Source organism: Trichosurus vulpecula, chromosome 1 (assembly GCF_011100635.1).
Source record: "Trichosurus vulpecula isolate mTriVul1 chromosome 1, mTriVul1.pri, whole genome shotgun sequence".
NCBI lineage: Eukaryota > Metazoa > Chordata > Mammalia > Diprotodontia > Phalangeridae > Trichosurus > Trichosurus vulpecula.
In genome coordinates, this window is record NC_050573.1 from 100288218 (window position 1) to 100304403 (window position 16186).

The window sequence follows — 16186 nt, forward strand, 5'->3', positions numbered from 1 at the left end:
ACCAAGTGCTAGTATACTCCCTCGTAAACTACCTTGAATTTAATTATTTTATATTCATTTGTCTTTATGATCATTATATCAATCCATCATTTGTGTTTCTACCTGTCTTTTGCAGTAGATTCACACATTGGGCACAGGGATAATTTCCTTTTAATATTTTTATCACCAGTGACTAGTTTAGTGCTCAGCACATAGCAGGAACTTAATAAATGCTTGTTAATTCTTGATTGATTGTTTCCACTATAGTACACTCCTTCTATGTGACTCAGAGAGCTTCAGTGATTTGCTCAAAGCCATAGACCATTGAGAGAGTTGGAAGTGGAACCCTGATCTCATGCCTTCAAGTCCATTGTTTTTCTGCTATGCCTTGTGGTAATAATGCATACATGAATAATGAGCATCATAAAAACTACTTAAAGTCATTGTAGGCACAATACTTTGACTCAGATGCGAAATAATAGTGGGCATGGAATTGATATGCCATTTTAGTATTGGAAGATACTTCTTATTGCTTATGTTCTTTGAGGTCTTGAATTTCATTTCAAGTTTTGTTTGCCAGTTATCACCCTTAGCATTTATAATTTATGTTCTGTAACTAATTACGATTTCCCAGTATAAAAATAGGTGTATTGCAGGTTTCCATTTGATTAGTTGTTTTGTAGAGGAGTACAATCTCAGGTCATTATCTTCAGCTTCTTGCTTATGCATAATTCCTTTCTTTAAGTTTAGGTAGGGATTTATGCTCCTGTGACTGATGCTTTTTAAACTAGTTTTGTATTCTGTGTAGCAGTGTTTGTTTCTCATTTCCTATTAGACCTGGTACTAATTGATTGAATTGTATGTCGAATTCCCAAGTTCAACAGCATAAGGCTTCCTTCAAGATTCAGCTCAAATTTCACAGGTGTGCAGCAGGCCTTTCTCAGTTCTTTGCTCTACATCCCCATTGTTGAGGTTACCTTGACTATGCATATTTGTTAGAAGAGTTTTATTTTTGTCCCCCTACCCCCTGGTGGGGGGAAGAGCAAAGAAAGAGAAATAGATTTTTGTTCATTAAAATAATTAAACTTTTAAAAAATGATGAATGAAAAGTATGGAAAGATTTCTATGAACTGATACAAGGTAAAGTAAGCAAAGGCATGATAACACCATACACAGTGACTATAACAATGTAAATGGAAAGAATAATATCAACAAAAAAAATCAGAATTAAATAACTATGGAATTAAAATGACTAAACTTTGCCCCAAAGAAGACACAGAAAATGGTATGTCTCTTACTCTTTTGCAAAAGTAGGAGACCATGGGCTTGGAATATCACATGGTATATGTACACACTGTATACATTTCGTGTGTATGTATATATAATACATGTGTATATACGGATGCATATATACTATAAATATCATTCTCTCTCTCTCTCTCTCTCTCTCTTTGTTTCCCCCATTGGAATGTGAGCTCCTTTAGGTCAGGGACTGTGTTTTTGTTTTTATTTGTATTTCCAGTGCCTGGCACATGGTAATGCTTAATAAAATGTTTGTTGTCTGATAATCACTTCATTGTTTTGTGGATAGCTAATAGAAGAATTTATAAAAAAAGTTTTTAGATTAATTTATTTTTAGTTTATTTTTTATTCAGTTCCAGAAGCTTTTGAGTTCCAGATTTTTTCCCTCTCCTTCTCCTCCCCCTTCCACTCCAAGACGGCATGCAGTCTGATATAGGCTCTACATATACCTTCACATTAAACATATTTTCACATTAGTCATGTTGTAAAGAAGATTATAACCAATGGAAAGAACTGTGGGAAAGAAGAAACAAAACAAAAACAAAACAAAGAAGAGAGAGAGCAAATAATTTGCTTCAATCTGCATTCAGACTCTGTAATTCTTTCTCTAGATGAAGATAGTTTTTTCCCAACATGAGTCTTAGAACCTTGCATTGGTGAGAGGAGCCAAGTCTATCAAAGTTAGTCATCACAGATACAATGTGTCTATAATTGTGTACAGTGTACTCCAGATTCTGCTCCCCTCACTCAGCATCAGTTCATATAAGTCTTTCCAGGTTATTCGGAAGTCCATCAGCTCTTCATTTCTTATAGCACAATAGTATTGCATTACATTCATATACCAAAACATGTTCAGCCATTCCCCAGTTGATGGGCATCCCCTTGATTTCCAATTCTTTGCCGCCACAAAAAGAGCTGCTATAAATATTTTTGTACATATGGGTCCTTTTCCCATTTGTATGATCTCTTTGGGATACAGCTCTAGAAGTATTATTGCTGGGTCAAAGGGTATGCACAAAAAATGTAAAATTTAAAGACGTGTTTTCTTTTTATATCATCTATATTCCCCCTCCATCCCTATTCCTCCCTTCACCAGTCCTAGGGAAACATCCCTTATAATAAAGTATAAAAAAAGAAAGAAAAAGTTTCACAAAACTAAGAAACTAATCAAAAAAGTCTGATCCATGTAATATTCCAAACCCATGGTCTCCTACTTTTGCAAAGGAGTGAGGGACATGTCATTTTATGTCTTCTTTGGGACAACGTTTAGAATTTATAATTTCATAGCTATTTAGTTTTAATTTTTTTGTTGACATTGACCTTTCCATTTACATTGTTATAGTCATTGTGTAGAGTATTATCCTGCCTCTGTTTGCTTCATCTTGCATCGCTTCATATAAATCTTTCCATACTTCTCTCTATTTATCATTTTTAAAAAATACTTTGTCAATGAACAAAAATCTATTTTTCTTTTCCTCTTCCTCTGAGGGGAAAAAATACAAACAAACAAAACTCTCGTAACAAATATGCATAATCAAGAAAAAGGAATTCCTACATTGGCCATATCCAGAAAAGTCATGTTTCATTTTGTACACCCTGGGTCCATCTCCTCTCTTTCAGGAAGTGATTAGCACATTTTATCACTAGTCCTCTGCAATCATGGATGGTCATTGTGTTGATCAGAGTTCTTAAGTCTTTCAAAGTTCGTAGTCTGTATGATGTTTTTGTTACTGTATAAATTGTTCTCCTCCTTCTACTTATTTCACTCTGTATCAGTTCTTACAAGCCTTTCTAGGTTTCTCTGAAACTGTTGCTTTTCTCATTTTTTATAGCATAATAGCGTTCCCTTATTTATGGCATTCAAAAAGTTTTGAAAGATATAATTTCTGGGTACTGATTCATTTTTTTTAATAGTGCCAGCATTTTAATAGAAGTATGATCACTTGGCTGTCTCTCTCTGAGACCAGAGACCTGGATGATGGCTCATGGCCTAAATGCCCATTTGGAAGAGGCATGTTCCCCAGGGTGGAAATTAAGTCTGATTAGTTAACAATTAATGAGAGAATGAATATTACAGTAGGGGCTGGACCTAAACTTTGATTGTGTTATTTAGTTTTTAAGCTATCTTAGGCAATCTATTCAAAGAATTTATCCCCACCCAAACCTGAGTAGAACACAGTAGCTACCCCAAGTGGATGGAGTCTGAACAACAAAGTTAGTTCAATCTTGTTATCAGCAATGTCCTTCAAGAGGCTGAACTTAAAAAATCAAGATTTTGGGAAAAGATTTCTCCAAATCGTTGATTATTAATAATCAGTTCTCTCACATTCATATGCTATAATTTGTTTAGTAATCCCCTAATTGATGGGCACCCCTTTAGTTTCTAGTTGTTTTCCTGTATTCATTAATTTCTTGTAGCACAGTAATTTTCTTTTCCATTTCTGTACTACAGTTTGTTTAGCCATTACCCATATGAGGTATATCTATCTTGTTTCCAATTCTTTGCTATCACAAAGAGTACAGTTATAATTTTGTTTATACAGGGCTTTTCTTTTTATCATTGACTGCCTTGGAGTCCATTCAGTAGAATTGCTGAAACAAATGGCATGGACATTTTAGTCACTGTAGGAAGCTATTTTGAATGGTTTTGGGGGGACAGATGTGAGGCAGTATATAATTTTGTTTATTATTTTTTCACTCAGTATGGTTTAATCATTCTTTTGGTTCTGTTTTATAATATCTTGATTTCTCAAAGTCACTAGCTTCCACTTGCTCCATTCTAATTTTTAAGGCAGTATTTTCTTCAGTGGTCTTTTGGACCTCCTTTTCCATTTGGCTAATTCTGCTTTTTAAGGCATTCGTCTCCTCATTGGCTTTTTGGAGCTCTTTTGCCATTTGGGTTAGTCTATTTTTTAAGGTGTTATTTTCTTCAGTATTTTCAGGGGTCTCCTTTAGCAAGTTGTTGACTCGCTTTTCGTGATTTTCTTGTATTACTCTCATTTCTCTTCCTAATTTTTCTTCTACTTCTCTTACTTGCTTTTCCAAATCCTTTTGTAGCTCTTTCATGGCCTTAGACCAATTTGTTGTTTTCTTGGAGGCTTTTAATGTAGGATCTTTGACTTTGTTGATGTCTTCTGGCTGTATGTTTTGATCTTCTTTGTTACTGTTTCAACAATCCGGCTAGGAGCTGTTGTTGGGGTGAAAGACCTACATAAGCCCAACAACAAGAATGCTACCAGCACGCTGCAAAAGCACAGGTTCTTTTGATCTGCTTAACTAAGGAAAGCTACGTGAAGGGGTTGACAAGCTTACTTTAATTCAGCATACGAATATCATTCACTTAATTCGGGGGGGAAAAAGACCAGTACACTGAACTTCAGAGCAAATTACAAACAAAGTACAAACATCAACAGACAGACCTTGTCTGATTCAACTCCCAATACATAGTTACCAGAGTTTAACAAAGTCCCAACTTCTGGGTTTACTAGCTGGAGGGCTTCTTAGCTACAGCTGCCCGGGAGTCTCCAAACACCACCAAGAGTGAGAGCCCTAAACAAATTACTAACATCGACAGACAGACCCAGTGCAATTCATAGTTACCAACATCTAGGTTCAGCCCGGGAGCTCATAACATGGGCTGGCCCAGAGTCATGAGCGACACCACTGCTGTGGGTAAGAGCTCCAAAGAAGATAAAGCCAACCCCTGGTTTTGTATCTTTTTCAGGGTGGGGGTGAGTCACACATGCCACTCACCCACATGACCTAGAATCGTCACAGTGACTCACCCACGTGACCTAGAATCGTCACAAGGAGGCCACTTAAACCTACGTGGTCTAAAAGCCTCTGATGTCCCAAACATGTCACTCTAACTCATGTAAACTAGGCCTTCCCCTGAGTTAGCCCCACCTTGGGCCCCACCTTAGTTACCAATCCACACCCACATAGGTTTTACACCTAATAGGGGTTTGGGCCTGGGGCTTAGCACCTACTAAGGCTCAGTGAAATACACTGAATTACTCAAAGGAAACAAAAGCCAACTAACTGCCAAGAGCCCACTTTGCTTACCAATACAGTTATCAAAGTAACATTCTATAGTCTGAATCCTTTTATGCTGTCGCTCATTTTCCTAGCCAATTACTTGACTTTTGAACTCTTTGTCATGGTATGTCTGCTTTCAGAGTGGAGAATGCTGCGTCCCAAGCTTCAGGGGTTTTGTGCTGCTATTTTCAGAGCCACTTATACTCTGAGATGCTATGATACCCCTCTCCTGGCCTGTGCTCTGCTCTGTGAGTACAAGCATTCCTTTCTGCTGTGTAACTACCAGGAGGATTCTTTCTCCACAGCTACCACAAGCTCTGCCACCCCAGCAGTCCTCCTCCCCCAAGGACTGCCAGCCAGGACTGTGACTGAGATCCAAGCAGGGCAAAGCAAGAGAATCCTGCCTCAGTGCCAGCAAAGAGATCCCTGCACTCCTGCTCTGATCAGCCATCTGATTCCCCCTACTGTCTGTGGGCCTGGAGTTCCAGAAGCAGCTGCCCTTGCTGCTGCTGCAGCCACCTCTGCCACCATGGGGCTGGGGCCGGATGGTGCAGTTCTCTCACCCAGATCCAACAGTTTTCCCCTAACCTGCTACATTGTCTTTGGCGTTTGTGGGTTGAGAAGTCTGGAAACTGCTACAGCTCAATGATTCAGTGCCCTGAGGCCTGCTCTGCCTGGGTCTGCTCTGGCCTGGTCTGTCCTGGTGTGGCCCAACCTGTGCTTTGCTCCACTCCCAGCAGGGTGTGATAGACCCTTCCCAGTGACCATCCAGGCCGTCTTGGGTTGGAGACTTGTTTCGCTGTCATTTTGTAGGTTCTGTAGCTGTAGAATTTGTTTGGAGTCATTTTTTACAGGTTTTTGGAGGGATTTGGGGGAGAGCTCAAGCAAGTCCTGCATCTTGGCTCTGCCCCCCCCCCTCCCAGTGTGATTTAACCAGTGCCCAAACTAATGGCCTCCCCCTTCCCCCAATCCTTATCCTTTTTGACCTCTCTGAAACTGACAGAGGACCCATTACCCTCTTTTCTTTGATATTTTCTCCTTTATGTTTTTTCATAACATTGCTCATAGCATAGATTCTCATCTTACCCATCTGTTCCTTTTCCCGGATCTTCATCCAGCTTATGATGACTGAGGGTGTTTCCTAAGTCTTAGTCTTAGACTTTCTTCTTTTCTCCCTCTGTACTATCTTTCTTGTTGATCTCATTAGCTTAGTGGATTCAAGTAGCATTTCTGTATAGATGATTCCCAGATCTGTATATCCAGTGCTAACCTTTCTCCTGAGCTCTGGTCTTCCATGACTATCTGCTTCTTGGACATCTCAGGTTTCTTGTTTGTATCAGTATGGTAAGATTCATGACCTTGAGGATGAACATGAACATGCCTGTATGGTTCAGAATTGCACAGTATGAAAAACTCTGTAGGTAGAAGGCAGAGAAAGTATAACATATATTTAGACTCCAGAGGATAAAATCCCAAGACCAGGTACTTCAGTTGGATATAGTAGTAATTGTATTCTAAAACCAGTAAGCCCACCTCAATGTAGCAGCAAGAAAATTATAACACAGTATTATAGCAAGGAACCAAGTCATCCTGTAACCTCCCTCTCTGCTGGGGCCTCCCCATAAACACTTATGAATCCTTTCTGCTTGCCTGTGTTCTCTTCCTCCTGCACTTCTCTGGTCTCAGCAACTACCTGGTTTTCACTCTCCTTATCTGTGCTCTCTTTGCTTCTGTGTGGACTCTGAGTTCCTGCTCCTTCTCCTTGGGCTGAATTCTGACTTCTGACTGCAGTATCTCTCTGCACATTCTGAGTTCTCTGGCTACCTTCTGGGTATATATATATATATATATGCTCTTTTTAGGGCCTGAGGGCTTCACACTTCTTGTGACCTAATTAGCAAAAGGGTGTGGGCCTGGGGCTTTGCACCTGCCTACAATAAAGCCTCTCCTAATCAAGTTTCTAATTGACTCCACCTGAAAAACTTCCCTTAATTAGCTCCACCTGAGGCCTATTGAATGGTCAGGGAAAGATCTTTAATAACATTATCAACACAGTATTTCATGGGTATCTCAAACTCATCTTCAATTCAGTAAAATTTTATTTGGTGCCTTCTATGTACCAGGCAATATGATAAGTTCTGGGGACATAAATAAGAAAAAGAAAGATAGTTCTTGCCTTGAAGGAGCCTCCAATCTAATGTATGAAGACAGCACAAAAGGAAGCTGAAAAGTGGTGTGGGAGGAGGGATGTATCACCAGGTGGTACCTAAATGGAGGCATGATTTTCTGTGGAATTTCAGTGACGTAGAGCTGCTTGTAGAAAATGGAGAGTTACTTGGAAAGTTCTGAGTGCTCTCTAAAGGAAGGTTCTGGGAGGAGCTCATTGCTTTGCTCTCCAGCCCTCCAATGAGAGAGGAGAGGCAATTGAGGGAATTGAGAAGGTGTTGAGTATCAAAACCTGAGTCAGTGTGCATAGTATTGAGATTTCAGGTGATCACTTTATCCTGGGGGAGACACAATGATCCCTGGAGCCAAACCAAGCAGAGATGCTAATGGAAAATGTCCAAAACTGAACTCATCATCTCCTTCCATACCTTTCAGTCTTCCAAATTTCCCTGTTACTGTGGAAGGCATCATCATTCTCCCAACTTATTCTTGCCTCTTGTCTTTCCACTCATTCCTTATCCATTCTGTTGCCAAATCTTATCATTTCTACCATCAAAGTATCTATTTTATATGTCTCTTTATCACAACTCAAACAGGTGCTACAGTAGTACAAGTCCTTATTACTTCTTACCTGGATTTTTGAGATAGCTGTCTAATTCATCTCTTATCATTGTTTCTCCAAACTTCATTTTTCATACGACTGCTAAGGTAAATTTTCTGAAGTAAAGAGTAGTCTCTGTCATTCCCCACTTTCCCCAGTGAATGACCTCCAGTGTTTCCTTATTACCTTCAGGATCAACTATAAAGTTCTCTGGCATTTAAATCCTTTCATAACCTAGCCCTTTCCTGCGTCACGTACTCTGTGATCTCATAACGTTGGACTTCTTGTCATTTCTCTTACATGGCACTGTGTCTTTTTACAGGGTATCTCTCTCACATGTCTAGAATGCCCTCCTTCCTTGCCAAGATACCTGACACATAGTAGGTGCTTAATAAATGCTTGTTGATTTGACTTGGTTCCTTAAAGATTTAGTTGAAATCCTTCCTTCTGTTGCTTTTCCCCACCACCCTCCACTTCATTCTCTCCTAGATTACCATCTATTCACTCTGTGTGTGTGTGTCTGTCTATACCCATACATATACATATACACATAGATGTGTATATATATATATATATATACACACATACATTTATGTTTTATATATACATTGAATAAATGTATACTATATAATAAATAGAAGTAAAGTAAAATTTATATATATATAAAATAAATGAAAATAAATGTAGTAAATTTACAATATGTATTGCATATAAAATGTTACATATATTTATATGTGCAGTTGTTTGCATGCTGTTTTCCCTCTTAGAATGTAAAGTCTTTTAGGGCAAAGACATTGTTTTTGCCTTTCATTTTAGTTTCAGTGCTTGGCACAGTGCTAAAAATGGCAATAGCACTTTGCTGATCTATCTGTTTAATAATTTGGTTAAAAGAAGGAAAGGTGCTTGGTCTGATGTGACTAAGTCTGGTTATTAGTCAAACTATTCTGGTAATTACCGATTCCCTTTCCAAGTATTCAAAATCCCTGTATTACCAGACACTAATACCAGGCTCACTCTGTTCCAATTTGTAGAAATGAATGACCATTTTTGCCTGTCTTCAATCGGTGACATCTTTTTTTCTTAATTTTTGATACTTCCTTGGTTATCATTGAGTGGTTCAGCAACCATATCTGTAAGTATACAAGAGGGTAATTCTTCAGCTACCCTAATACTGAGGTCTCCTGAATCATACATGTCATCTTTGCATGTAGGAATGTAAGCAAAACAGTTCAACTTTAGTAAGGCCCTTGCAGTTTCTGTTTCTTGATTACCTTTTCATTCTTCTCTTGATTCTTGTGTTTGAAAGTCAAATTTTCTATTCAGTTCTGGTCTTTTCACTGAGAAAGCCTGAAAGTCCTCTATTTTATTGAAGGTCCATATTTTGCCTTGGTGCATGATACTCAGTTTTGCTGGGTAGGTGATTCTTGGTTTTAATCCTAGCTCCATTGACCTCCGGAATATCACATTCCAAGCCCTTCGATCTCTTAATGTAGAAGCTGCCAGATCTTGGGTTATTCTGATTGCGTTTCCACAATACTCAAATTGTTTCTTTCTGGCAGCTTGCAGTATTTTCTCCTTGATCTGGGAGCTCTGGAATTTGGCGACAATATTCCTAGGAGATTTCTTTTTGGGATCTATTTGAGGAGGCGATCGATGAATTCTTTCAAATTCTATTTTGCCCTGTGGCTCTAGAATATCAGGGCAGTTCTTCTTGATAATTTCTTGAAAGATGACATCTAGGCTCTTTTTTTGATCATGGCTTTCAGGTAGTCCAATAATTTTTAAATTATCTCTCCTGGATCTATTTTCCAGGTCAGTGGTTTTTCCAGTAAGATATTTCACATTGTCTTCCATTTTTTCATTCCTTTGGTTCTGTTTTATAATATCCCGATTTCTCACAAAGTCACTAGCTTCCACTTGCTCCAATCTAATTTTTAAAGTAGTATTTTCTTCAGTGGTCTTTTGGACCTCCTTTTCCATTTGGCTAATTCTGCCTTTCAAGGCATTCTTCTCCTCATTGGCTTTTTGGAGCTCTTTTGCCATTTGAGTTAGTCTATTTTTTAAGGTGTTGTTTTCTTCAGTGTATTTTTCAGTATTTTTTTGGGTCTCCTTTAGCAAGTCATTGACTTGTTTTTCATGGTTTTCTCGTATCCTTCTCATTTCTCTTCCCAATTTTTCCTCTACTTCTCTAACTTGCTTTTCCAAATGCTTTTTGAGCTCTTCCATGGCCTGAGACCAGTTCATGTTGTTCTTGGAGGCTTTTGTTGTAGGCTCTATGACTTTGTTGTGTTCTTTAGGCTGTATGTTTTGGTCTTCTTTGTCACCAAAGAAAGAATCCAAAGTCTGAGGCTGAATCTGGGTGTGCTTTCGCTGCCTGGCCATATTCCCAACCAACTAACTTGACCCTTGAGTTTTTCCGTGGGGTATGACTGCTTGTAGACTAACAAGTTCTATGTTCTATGTTTGGGGGGGGGGAGGTGCCAGCTCTGTCACACAAGCACTCCTCCTTCCCCAAGAACCCCCAGCCCGGGCTGGGCTTAGATCTTCAGCAGGCTTTACACTCCTGCTCTGATCCGCCACTTAATTCCTCCCACTAGGTGGGCCTGGGGCCAGAAGCAGCAGCAATTGTAGCTGCCCCACCGAACCAGGAACTCCTTCCACTCCCGTAGCTTTTCCCACTAACCTTCTTCGCAGTCTTTGGTGTTTGTGGGTTGAGGAGTCTGGTAACTGCCGCAGCTCACTGATTCAGGGCGCTAGGGCCCCCTCCGCCCGGCTTCTGGTCTGGATGGTCCATGCCACTCAGGCTGGGCTCTGCTCCACTCCGTTCCCAGCTCCCAGCTCTTTGTGGGATAGACCTCACCCAGAGACCATCCAGGCTGTCCTGGGGCCCTGCTTCCCTCTGCTGTTCTGTGGGTTCTGCCATTCTAGAATTGGTTCAGAGCCATTTTTTATAGGTTTTTGGAGAGACTGGGTATGGAGCTCACACTAGTCCCTGCTTACCAGCCGCCATCTTGGCTCGCCCCCCCCCCCCCCCCCCCCCCCCGTCAATTCTGTTTTTTAAGGAATCCTTTTCTTCAGTGAATTTTTTTGCCTCTTTTACTATTTTGTCAATTCTGTTTTTTTAAAGTATTATTTTCTTCAGTTTTTGTTTGTGCCTTTTTTTTTTACCAAGCTATTAATTCTCTTTTCATAATTTTCTTGCATCATTTTCATTTCTTTTTCCAATTTTTCCTCTACCACTCATCTCTTTCTTTAGCTTTTCCTAGAATACCTGTTGAGTTTGGCTCAACAGTGTTGAGCCAAACAGTGTTTTCCTTTGAGGCTTTTTTTTTGTAGCTTGTTTCACATTGTTATATTTTTCTGAGTTTAAGTCTTGGTATTCCCCTCCATCATAGTAGCTTTTAATGATCAAGTTCTTATGTTGTTATTTGCTCATTTTCCCAGCCTGTATCTTGACTTTGAACTTTATATTAAAGTTGGGCTCTGGTCACCTTGGGGTAGGGAGGCCCTGTCCTGTATTTCTGGCTTTTTTGTCTTGCTGTTTTCAGAGCTAGTTCCGGGGGTTCACAAGTTTTGGTGCTCTCAAGGTGGTATGATCGTGGGAAAGGTTTGGTCCCTGCTCTCTCGATCTATACCCAGGAAGGGCTGCTGTTCCCCTGCAGCCAATGCACTAGTGCTCCTTTTGACTTTGGAACTGTGACCAGGTCCCTTCTTCTTTAGCCCCAAGTGTTAGCACTTCTCTGTGCCTTGGAACCTTGACCAGGGCCCAGCTTCTTTGTGACTGACCACAAGAACTCCTTTTTGCTCTGGAATTGTGATCCAGAACTGTGTATGGGCAATAGAGTTGCTAATCAGTTCCAGCTACACCCAGTGCAATGAGGATTAGGTCAGAGGTGGCTGGTAACCTTTTGCTTAACATTTGTCTGACTCCTTAATCAAATTTGAGCTGAGAGCCACCCAAGCTGCTGCTGCTGCCAACTGCAACATCCACACCTCGTGCTGCTGCTGAGTAAGTGGTTTCTGGACAAATCTCTACCCTGGTGTCACTGAGCTCTCCTATGGACCTCCTAAGTTGTCTTAGACTGACCTTTTGTTATCTCTGCTGCTCCAAAATTTGATTTGAGGTATTATTTTCAGGTTGTTTGGAGAGGAATATTGGGAATTCAGCTGGGCTGCTGCCTGTGCTCTGCCATCTTGGCTCTGCTCCATTTAAGGAATCTGGATTCTGAAGTATCAAAGGGACATCATTATGAACTAATATTTCCAGAAAATTAGTGCATGCCATAATCCTAGAACACAGTGTTAAAGCAAATAAATATATTAGTTACTCAGTTAATTCATATCAATGTAATACTCATTTGTTGGCTACTTATTCTATACATGGCATTGGGCTAGATGCAAATCAGAATGGATTGAGAAGAGCTATTTCACAGAACTGTGGAGCTAGAAGGTATGTTTGAGGTCATCAAATTCAATTTGAACTTGAACAGTAATATTCTCTACAACATGACCAAAAGCAAGCCTCCTCGTTAGAACCTTCAGTGATGAAGAACTCATTGCTTTTGGATATAGCCTATGCATTCTTGCAGAGCTCTAACATTTTTGTTCTGTGTAATCCAATAGGAAGATTCTTCTCCTTGGTAGAGAATAATAAAAACAAAATATGAGTTGAATAGTTCTGCCTTTTTATTATTTAATGCATATCTCAGCATCTTCTTTGTCAATAGAAAGTATATGATTTCTCAATTAAGTAATACGTATGTTATTTTTTCTTCTCCTACAGAACAACATTCCATCTTTATGTGTAAATTTTGTAACTTATTCTCACCAAGTCAGTCGGAACTACTTTCACATGCATCTGAAAAGCACAAAGAAGAAGGGGTTAATATTGATGATATCATCATTCCACTCAGGCCACTTACTACTACTGAACCTACCAATCAGCACAAAAGTGGAGAAGGTATGGGTGCAACGTGTCTTGTCTCTCTCTCTCTCTCTCTCTCTCTCTCTCTCTCTCTCTCTCTCTCTCTCTCTCCCCCTCCCTCCCTCTCCATTTCTCTCTCTATCTCTGTATCTGTTTACGTCCATTAATCCATAGCCTGAGTCACTATAAGTTTGCTAGGATGAAATTTTTATTAATATATTTACCTTTTTGCAGTTTAAGTTCATATATATATATATATATATATATATATATATGCACACACACACACATATATATACACACATATACTTGTGTCTTAATTCAGCATGTCAGAATTTTGTAGAATATTTTCCAAGACTTTACATGACATAGAATGGTGTGTGGGTCCTAAAGTTTTAAAAATATATATATATTTTAAAAATCATTTTCCATATTACCTGAATTTCCCCTATACCTTTGTCTTCATTGATTTTTAAATGTCAAGAGTAGCCTTATATGCCAGGCAATAAGAATAACAATGTGTTGAGAGACAAATCAACAATAAATAGTTCCTTGAACAGTGACTAGTCCACTTAACTGCCTAAGCCACTGTATTCTTTTCATTTAAATATTAAAATGTCAAGATTATTTATTTATATTGAGCTTCTGATAAAGCACTGATGATTTACGGTCAATGTGAGCGTAATTGACAACATTAGAGACTGCAGGAATTTTAGCTTTTTAATTAGGTTATAGACTTTAAGTGAGTGCATGTTCACTTTAAAATCTGCATCACCAGATCCTATGAAGATTATAAATACTAAATCCCATTTAAAAAAAAAAAAACTTTAACATCTTTATTTGCATTTCCCAAATGTAATCAGTACGAGAAGCCACATTTTATTCATAAAATAATAAGAAACACTGCTATAAATGTAGCTAAAACTTAAGTAGAATAAAAAAAATACTAAATCTGTAAGAGTCTCGTAATGTAAATGTCTTAATGTATGATTTTTGTTACCTAAGAGATGATTGAGTCACTGTTGAATATGAGGTGGAAGTTGATATACTGAGAACTTTTCCATGACTTCACCACATTATGTTTTCTTTCTCATTTCCCCAATTTAGAGAGGATAGAAAGTTGTTTACATGGGGCCTATTGTAGGGTAGAGAACTTGATGGACATATTGTGAATATTTGTACAGAATCATAGGATCTTAGAATCAGAAGGAACTTCAGAGATTTTCTTAACCAATCCCTGCAAAATGCATTCTACATCTCTAAGTGGTCACTTAACTTCTCCTTGAAGATTTTTCAGGACAGAAGCTGACTCCCTCCTAAGGCAGTCCATTCCATTTTTGCACACATCCTTATCTGCTTTCTTTTACCTTCTTTCATCCTCATTTCATATGAAGAGGTGGCCCTTCTCCTTGCCAAGGCAAACCTCTCTTCATGTACAAGTGATCTCATTACAACCTGTTTTCTTCAGCAGATTGCTTCCCTTTTCCATACCTATTCTTTTTCCAGTCTTCAGTTTCTCCCTGTCTAGTGGACTGTCTGCCTCGCACTTACTACAGACATGTTCCTGTTTCTCACATCCTCAAAAAATCCTTGCTTGATCCATATGTTTCCTCGAGCTACATTCCACATCTCTCCTGCCTTTTGTGACTAAACTCCTTGAGGAGGCTATCCATGATTAGTGTCTCCACTTACCTTCTCATTCTTATCTTAACTTGCTGCAGTCTGTCTTCTGACATTCAAGTGAAACTGCTGTCTCCAAAGTTACCAATTATCTCTTTAATCCCTAAATTTGAATGCCTTTTCTCAATCCTCATCCTTCTTGACCTCCCCGTAGCTTTTGACACAGTTGCTTTTTTGTTTTTGATAGCTTTCTTCTCTTCACATTTTTATGACACTTTTTTCTGGTTTCCTTCCTACTTGTCTGGTCGTTTTTTCTCGGTCTCCTTTGCTAGGTCTTCATCCATCCAGGTCAAGCTTGCTAATTTTTTAAGTGTCTCCCCCCGTCCTCACCTCCAGCACCCTTCTCTTGTCCCTTTATACCTCTAGATTGTTTCACTTAGTGATCTCTGCTTAGAAAGCAGATAAGGATGTGTGGGAAAATCAGCTCCCATTGTTTTGTCATCATCTCTTTGAAGACAGTTCTTGGATCTGTTTGTTCAACCCTGACTTCTCTCCTAACCTCCAGTCTCACATCTCCAACTGCCTGCTGGACATCTCCAACTGGAAGTCATATAGACAACGTAAACTCAGCATGTCCAAAACTAAACTCATTCTCTTTTTCCTCCCTCTTTCTGACTTCCCCATTACTATTGTGGGTATTGTCACACTCCAAATCACCCAGGTTCAAATCTAGGTGTCATTTTTGGCTCCTCACTCTCTTTCTCACCCTTCCCCCAATCCTCAAACAGTTGTCTAGTTCTGTTCTTTCTCCTTTCATAACATCTCGCATGTATGACCCCTTCTCTCCTTTGACACTGCCACCACTCTAGTGTAGACCCTCCACATCTTATGCTGGGACAATTTCAATAGCCTGCTGTTGGTCTTGCTGCCTCAAGTATCTCCGTGCTTCAGTCCATCCTCTTCTCAACTGTCCAGTTGTTCTTCCTTAAGTTCAGGCTTGGCTGTCACCCCCTATTAGATGAACTCCACTGGCTTCCTGTTATCACCAAACTCAAATATAAAATCCTCTCTTTGCCTTTTAAAATACTTCTTAAGTCCAATATTTCTATTCTTCTTATATCTTATTCTGCAAACCCTGTTCCCCAACCCCACATGTCCTACCATATTCTCCAATCAAATGACATTACCCTCCTTGCCGCACCTTTCACAAGACTCTCCATTTTCCGGCTTAGTTCATTTTCACTGTCTGTCTCCCATGCCTGTGATTTTCTCCCTCTCTGCCTCTTGGCTTCTTTGGCTTCCTTCAAATCTCAGATAAAGTCCTACCTTCTGCAAGAAACTTTAACTAATCCTCCTTAATCTTAGTGCTTTCTTTCTGTTGATTATATCCAATTTATCATGTGTGTATGTATGTATATACACACACGCACACACACACACACATATATATATACATACACGTATATGTATATATGCTTGTATATAGTTGTTTACATGTTGTCTTCCCCATTAGATGACTTTTTTGCCTTTCTCTTAAATCCCCAGCACTTAGCACA

At 39.3% G+C, this 16186-nt stretch overlaps 1 protein-coding gene across 1 annotated transcript in view; it reads left to right on the forward strand.

Moving 5' to 3' along the window:
* The window catches only part of ZFAT (zinc finger and AT-hook domain containing), a 304336-nt gene that overhangs the window by 60882 nt on the left and 227268 nt on the right, over positions 1–16186 (forward strand). Inside the window, exon 2 of the mRNA XM_036741178.1 lies at positions 12870–13046. Within this exon, the coding sequence (XP_036597073.1) occupies positions 12870–13046 (177 nt within the window). The remainder of the gene's footprint in view (positions 1–12869; positions 13047–16186) is intronic.